The 7,655-nt window shown below is 48.0% G+C and overlaps 1 protein-coding gene across 1 annotated transcript; it reads left to right on the top strand.

The window, feature by feature from the left end:
- Positions 1 to 38: 38 nt before the first annotated feature.
- On the top strand, positions 39 to 5,619 carry LOC119339997 (benzoate O-methyltransferase-like). Its single transcript, XM_037611904.1, has 4 exons — positions 39 to 183; positions 4,141 to 4,554; positions 4,721 to 4,993; positions 5,100 to 5,619. Exons 1-4 carry the CDS (start codon positions 106 to 108, stop codon positions 5,457 to 5,459), a joined length of 1,125 nt encoding a protein of 374 aa, XP_037467801.1. The 5' UTR covers positions 39 to 105; the 3' UTR covers positions 5,460 to 5,619.
- The last annotated feature ends 2,036 nt before the right edge of the window (positions 5,620 to 7,655 follow it).

The raw sequence follows: 7,655 nt of genomic DNA, 5'->3' as shown, positions 1-7,655 counted from the left end.
GGGAATCTAGCACAGTTCGTTTGCCTGCTCCTATAAATTAGTGGCACCTCGCATAAAGAGATCACGGAACATAGTGGAGGTTCTGTTGACAACATCAGAAACTAGATGATGAATATGGAACGTGATTTTTATATGTCCAAAGGGGAAGGAGAAAGTAGCTACACCAAGAATTCAAGGCGACCAGTAAGTTTCCATCTTATTTTTTATCATGCACAGATATCCTTTACGCATAGCATTTCTCTAGTTGCAGCCAAGGTTACATTAAAAGTTAAGAAATTGCTATCTCTCCTATTCGAAAAGAACGTAAAGTTCTGTTGTCCGCCCGTCCTTCATCCAGCCTTACGTATCTCCCATCTTCCTTTCTGTTATGTTTCTTTTCTTCTTATCTCTGAGTTTTACACCGTTTTTTCCTGAAAACCACATCAACTTTTGCGTCTCTTATTGACTTACCATTTTTGGGGGTAAATCTATAGGTGATTGCCAAATACAGTAAGGGTTTAGCAAATAAAATCTTATTCTTTTACACAATGACACTAATATGGACTCGTAAATCACGGGCTAGCCAACTAGAAGATCTAAGCTCGCATTGCAACGCACAGAAAATTAGCTAGTAACTTAAATTTACCTTGCATCAGGTTGAGATATTTTATCATCCCGCATGAGTAATATTAAAATCATATCAGGAGTAATGGAATTATATGCTATAACTATTACCTTTTATTACTCTGTCAGTTTCTTTCATATAGCATAAGTTTTCATACATTATTTAGAATACAAAGGCTTCCATTCGAATTTTATTGTTGCTTTTCCTTCAGATTGTATTTGTCGCAAATGCCTACTCCCTCCGTCCGGGTTTATTAGGCCTAAAGACAACTTTTCTTAGACTAAGACACATAGAGGGTGCTTGGATACGTTTTAGTCCATGACTAAACGTAGTGGGACTAAAACTTGCTAGCCTTACCCATGCTTGGATCCAAATACTAAAGACACTAAAATCAAGTTAATGAGCATTTATTATTCTCCAAATCCTCCAATCCAGAACTCGCATGTGTTAAAGGAGAGGAGTTAAATGAGGAGAGAGAGGACTAATCCACATTTTAGTAGGGTACCCCTGACTAAAAAAAATAGTCTCAAGACTAATTCTAGCCCCTCTTTAGTCAGGGGTGCTTGGAACTTTAGCCTCTTAAAAAGACTATTTTTAGTCAAACTAAAATAAGTCCATTGGAACCAAACACCCTCATAATAATTTGCTCACATTAATTCTTCAATTCCACTCTCAATGCACTCTCTCACATGCATGCAGCCAATGAAAAAGCACACATGAAGTGTATTAATTTCTCAGTCATGGCACCAACAACCATGGCTTTCAATGCAACCAATGAAATGGTTGCATGCATGCTCCTTTCCAAAGCGAGGCCTTATAAAAAGAAACATACTTGTGATGCTAAGAGGCCTAAGGGCATGTACAATGGTGGCATATGTATACATATGCCCCATGACAAAAAGTAATTTGAAGCAGCTACATTAACTTTCTCTCTCCAATGCAAGCTATCACTAGTGGGCCTCATTAAAAAATAAAAAATAAAGACTCTAGTACATATGCATCTCTACTTTTCACTCCAACCTTTTCAGCTTTTGTCATCGGACCACGCTTTTTCTCTTCAAGCACCCGCCTCCTGGAGAGGATCTTGCTTCCCTATCCGAACCTACTTTACGTCATATCCGATCCTACATGGCATGTGAGGCATCACCTTGAGGCTATGCATTGTACATGCCCTAATAAACCCGGACAGAGGGAGTAACTCATGATTGTAATTACTCCTTCCCTTTCGGTTTATAGGGCTCAATTTCAAAATCTCACCAATAAAGGTAGCTAGTGAGTGGTGTATAATTTTTGTAGTTTACGAAAGTATACAATTAATGCACTTGTTTTCTTTATAAATGTGTTTACGAATGCATTAACTGCAATGCATGTCCAATAAATGACCAAAAAATTATATTCATTTGTGAGTTTTCTCTTAATCATCGTATGCAGCGATTTAATGCATCTTAAAATCTGAACATGTAATGAAGAGCAATATTATTGAGACTTATAAAATGAAAAAAAACTAAAATTTTAAAATAAGTCCCATAAACCGGAAGGGCGGGAGTAATATCCCTTAACCCACAGAGCCTTTCGGCTTCCCATGCAGACTCGTTAACTTCTCGGCTACCCTTTTCACGCAGGAAAAGTTCAATCCTTTCATCCTCATGCACGTGGGCGAGTGACCCATATTGCGTCGTTCCTCCGATTTGGAGGTATGAGTGGATTTCGCATATCAAGCGAATATTCGGTTTCTGGGAACGAGTTGGTTCTCCTTCCTCGACCCAACCAAACACGTGAACGAGTCCTGGGTGCGGGTCAGACCCATTACATTCCACCTGGTGATACAAACCAAACACAGCCTTCGGGCATGCCATAAGCTCGTTTCCACAATATCAAACATAACGCTGGCCTATGTTCGTGTATCTTGGTCGTGGTGCAGCTCATAAAAAAAAATTCTATGCGCCTGGACGGAGGGAGTAATAAATATGCAGGGCACAGATATACATTAGAAATCCTATTACTGGACGAGCATCCAAAACCGATCGAATAAAGTCCAAGCACCGTCTTCAAGTGGCTTCACCTAACCTTCGCCTCTTCTTGCTGAAGCAAAGGCCATGCATCGAATCCATTGTGTACCCAAGTGAATAACCTGGAAGAAATTGGGAACTCTTTAATTGTTAAAAACATATTATAGCGACGCTTCTAAATAGACCAAACTAAAGGGGAACACATATTCCCATGAGGCGGCTCGGGGGGAAAACCCTAGCCGCCACGACACCCATCCCCTCCTCCTAGTCTCGCCGCTGTCGGAGGGTGCCTCCCGGCAACTGAGGCGGCGGGGCTTCAGCTCTCTCTGACGCATTGCGGGCGCGGGTGGTTTCGCTCGGCCCGGCGGTGGCTCGAAGCGGCGGGCGTCGGCGGGCTACAGGGCGGGTCGGCGCGGCGAGGAGCGCGGGGGCGGCGCGGTGGTTTGCAGGCGAGTCGCCGCCGGCGCGTGGAGGTCCCTGGGGGGCGAAGACCTGTGATTCGTGGTGGCCGGGCCAGATCTGGGCCTTGGCAGGCCGCGTCTCGTCGTCTTTGCTCCGGGGCGTTGCGGTGCTGCCGGACGGGTACATGGGTGGTGGCCAGCACGGATCTGTTGCGCCACTGCCTCGCGTTTGGCGCGGCTGGCACCGCCGTGGGCGTGTGGTCCGGATCTGGGCTCGCGCGGGTGAGGGCGCGGTGGTGTTGCTGCGCCAAGGCGTGGGCGCGGGAGAAGATGCGGGGGATGAATGACACCTTAGCTCGGTGTTGCATCCTTCTGTTGGTGGTTCGGCAAGCTCGACGCTGCTTCAGGTGGGAGGACGAGATGGTGGTGGCTGGAGGGAGAGGAATGGCCTCGCTGCAGTTGTTGCATCCTTTGTCGGGAGAGGAATGGTCGGCAGGCGTTGCATCCTCGGGGAGACGAATGGCGTTGTGCTTGGTTGCATCCTTCCGATGGGAGACGAATGGCGCTGCTAGGGGTTGCATCCTCCGTCCAGTGGGGGATGCGGATGTAAGGTTGGAAGCACGTCGAGCTTGTCAGGGAGGTGCGGTTGGCCGTGGAGGCAGGGATAGTGGTTCGGTTTGTAGGCTGATCGGATCCTGGGTTCGGGCTATGCAGGTGAGACTGCCGGTGAAAGTCGTACTCCGGTTGCGGCCGGAATCGTCGATGGCGACGCTTTCTGGCGTCGCTCCCTCGTTGGAGGCATCGATGTAGCTGCTCTCATCTTGCCTTTCCCAACGTGCTCCGGAGGAAACCCTTGATCTAGTTTAGATCGGACGATGGCGGCGCTATTTGGCGTCGCGTTCTCTCTTTGGGGCATCGTTTCTGGAGGTGGATCCGATCAGAGGGACCCGTGGCTCATGAGGGTGTGTGTGTTGTTTGCCGAATGGCGCCATTTGTATGGTTTTTGGGTCTGATTTTCCTTATAAACTGGACCAACCTTCTTTTTCCTGATCAATGAATTTGATAGATCAACTACCAACATTCGAAAAAAGAAGTATTGTACTAAAATGTGTGGGTGTGGTGCCAGCTGATTGTTATTGCAGAGACAATGCCGGTCATTGAGAAGTCTGTAAAAGAAGTGTACACGGCTCTTCTCCCCCAAACTATGGTTGTCGCCGATCTCGGCTGTTCCTCAGGACCAAACGCGTTGATCTTCGTCTCGAATGTGATCAACGCCATAGCTGACCATAGTAGTAAGCTCGGTGGCCAGGGTGATCATGTGGAGGTTCAGTTCTTCCTGAATGACCTGCCAGGAAACGACTTCAACCAGCTCTTCCGGTCACTCGAACAGTTCAAGAGGTCAGCTGAAATGGATCGGAATGGAGATACACTACCTCCGTACTACGTTTCCGGGCTGCCAGACTCGTACTACGTCAGGCTTTTTCCTCGTCAAAGTGTTCATCTCTTCCACTCCTCCTACTGCCTACATTGGCGCTCTCAGGTACCTTGAAATACACAAGTGATTTTGTTTTGAAAAGGGGATAACCCCAGCCTCTGCAGCATATGATGCACACTACATTTTATTAAACTTAAAATAAGTCTGAGTCACCGAGAGATACATCATTTGATATCTATGAAATTCTACTCGTTGACATGTGTATACATAGGTGCCGGAGGGTCTTGAGGGCAAACGAGAAGTGTACCTAAATGGAGAGAACATGTACATCGCCAAAAATACCCCACCGTCGGTGGTGAAGCTATTCCAAGAGCAGTTCAGGAAGGATTTCTCTCTGTTCCTGAGGCTTCGCCACGAAGAACTTGCGTTCGGCGGGCAAGTGGTGCTAACATTTCTTGGAAGGAAGGACGAGGATGTGTATAGCGGAGATCTCAACCATCTCTTTGGCTTGCTTTCGCAGTCTCTACAGTCTCTTGTCGTGGAGGTAAATAAGAGTAGAGCATATCAAATTATACTAATTCCTAATTAACATTCAGTTTTACAGCAAGTGAATTTAAGTCAATTTGCTCATAAAGTCATAATGCATATAGGGCCTTGTGAAGGAGGAGAAAGTAAGCTCCTTCAATTTACCGGCCTACGGGCCGTCGGTCGGCGAAGTGACGGCATCGGTGAAGGAAAGCGGCGCCTTCGACATAGCTCACATCAAGCTGTTCGAGCAGAACTGGGACCCCTACGACGACTCGGAAGGGGACGGCGTGCTCGACAGCGCCCGCAGCAGCGTCAACGCTGCCAAGTGCATCAGATCGGTTATGGAGTCCCTAGTCGCGAGCCATTTCGGAGAAGACATACTCGACGCGCTGTTTGAGGAGTACACGTGTCGCGTCGCCGGGCACCTCGAGAAGGAGAAGACCAAGTTCACCGTCGTCGTCCTTGCCTTGAAGAAAATATAGCAGGGCAGGTCCTTGAGTGTGTGCTCTGCAAACTGAGGCCTTATCTTCACCTTGCAGATGGAGCAGGGGATCCGAAGTAATTAACTCCACTTTGCTTGTGCAGATGGAGTCATGTTCTAAAGTCAATACTATTACTCCCTTCGTAGAGAAATATAAGAGCGTTTAGTGATCGTTTAGATCACTAAACATTCTTATATTTCTTTACTGAGGGAGTGCATCATAATCTCTTCTGCTCCCCATCCACCTGTCCTCTAGTAGTGGTTTTCTGCGTTGTGTTGTAAATATGTTTGTGGTGTTTTTGTGTTACCCTTATTATTGCTTTGGCAGAATTTATTGCCCCTTGGCCTATATGGTCTTCGACCCGGTTTTCCTCATGGACGGATCAAGATTTTCGATCTGGTTTTTCTTACTATCTGAATGTGATCAATTTAGGTGGTCCCCCTAACTGTTCAAAAATGGGTAGTCTTCTCTTCTCTCGAAATAGGCTTTCACCCCACTTTATAGATAAAGTATACGTCCACACAACCACAACTCAAACACAATCATAAAGGAGAAATGCTGGGGCCACAACACAAAGACGCCCAAATGAAAGAAGAAGAAACAGAAAGGCCACCAGGGGCAAGCTACGGGACCGGCGAGCGGTCGGAAAGCCGACGCGCGATATACACCAGGGCGTCCAGGAAAAGCTGAATGCGATCACGATTCCTCGGCCCAGCGAGCGGATGCCAGCGCTGCAGGAAGGCAAGAAATTTGAAGAACGAGTCAGAAGCACGCCGCGGGAACACCCGCTCAATCACCATCTTGTTGCGAGTAGTCCAGAGAGTCCACATCATAGCCGCAAAGATGAGCCAGAACAGTACGGCCAACCTAAGTAGCCCTAACCTGCAGAAACTCTGCAAGGTCCTGAGCCTCCCACTCTGGCCCTAGAGCCTCACGAACAAACCACCAAAGTGTCTGCGCTGCTACGCAAGAAAACAAAATGTGTGTTCCCGTTTCTGGGACATGGCACAAAGGGCAAAGGCCATTGCCCGGACCATGGCGTTTCAGTACCTCTGTCCCCGAAGGCAGACGGTCACGGAGAAGCTGCCATACAAAAATCTTAATCTTCAGGACAGCGGTGCCTTCCACAATGGGGATAACCACTATAGAACCGGCATACGGCATAATGCCTGATAGGCCGAACTAACAGAGAATTCACCTGAAGGAGAAAGGCTCCAAGAAACAGAGTCAGGGTCCAGGGACAGAGGAAGAGGGGCTTACCTCAGGTTAGTACATTCCCGAACCGAATGAGCGGCGGAACGCAATGTTCCACCCCTCCTCCAACGCAGCCGCAGATACAAGAATGGCCGGGTAATCACAAATCGCAAAGAGCCGCGGGAACCGCAAGCAGACATGCTCGCCCTCGAGCCAGGGGTCCAACCAAAATTGGGTCCCAGAGCCATTGCCAACCGAGAAACGCACACCCAACCTAATATCTTCCTTGATGGCATGAATAGATTTCCAGAACTGGGACCTAGCTAAGTGATAGCAAGCCATGAGGAGTTGACCCTGCAAGTACTTGGACTCAACCAGCTGCAGCCACAACCCCCCCCCCCCATCTCCCCGCAAGATCTGCCAAACCCAACGCAACATAAGCGCAACGTTCATCCAGCGTGATGCAGGGATGCCCAACCCACCTCGATCCTTCGGCAAGCAAATGTCAGCCCACTTCACAATATGGTACTTGGCCCGACCATCTCCTGCCTGCCAGAATAACCTATCCAGCTCCTTGTCAAAGGAGCTATGCACACCTTCCGGTAAGATGTACATCCCCATCATATACATGGGGAGGCTAGCAAGGTTAGAGCTAATGAGGACAGTTTTGCTACATTTAGAAGTGAACCCACCGCACCAGGGCTCCGCACGGGATGCTACTCGTCCCACAAGCGGATCATACCCACTCACCAAGATCCTGGACTCAGCCAGGGGCATCCCCAAGTAAGATATGGGGAAGGATGCCAGCCTACATTTGGGGTTGTCAGCGATCCGACGCTGCTCAGCCTCTGAATAGCCAAGGACCACCACCTCGCTCTTATCAAAATTAATCTTAAGTCCAGACATTTCCTCAAAGCAGAGCAAAAGGAACTTAAGATTAACAATGTTCGAGTCCGAGCCTTCCACCATAATCATGGTGTCATCCGCATACTGTAGATGAGT

This window comes from Triticum dicoccoides, chromosome 7B, assembly GCF_002162155.2.
Source record: "Triticum dicoccoides isolate Atlit2015 ecotype Zavitan chromosome 7B, WEW_v2.0, whole genome shotgun sequence".
Lineage (NCBI taxonomy): Eukaryota > Viridiplantae > Streptophyta > Magnoliopsida > Poales > Poaceae > Triticum > Triticum dicoccoides.
This window is presented reverse-complemented; position numbering and strand designations above follow the sequence as displayed.

Coding starts and splice junctions, on each gene's coding strand:
- LOC119339997 (XM_037611904.1), top strand. CDS start 106: ATGATGAATATGGAACGTGATTTTTATATGTCCAAAGGGGAAGGAGAA. Junction 4,555..4,720: donor GCCTACATTGGCGCTCTCAG/GTACCTTGAAAT, acceptor GTGTATACATAG/GTGCCGGAGGGTCTTGAGGG. Junction 4,994..5,099: donor TACAGTCTCTTGTCGTGGAG/GTAAATAAGAGT, acceptor TAATGCATATAG/GGCCTTGTGAAGGAGGAGAA.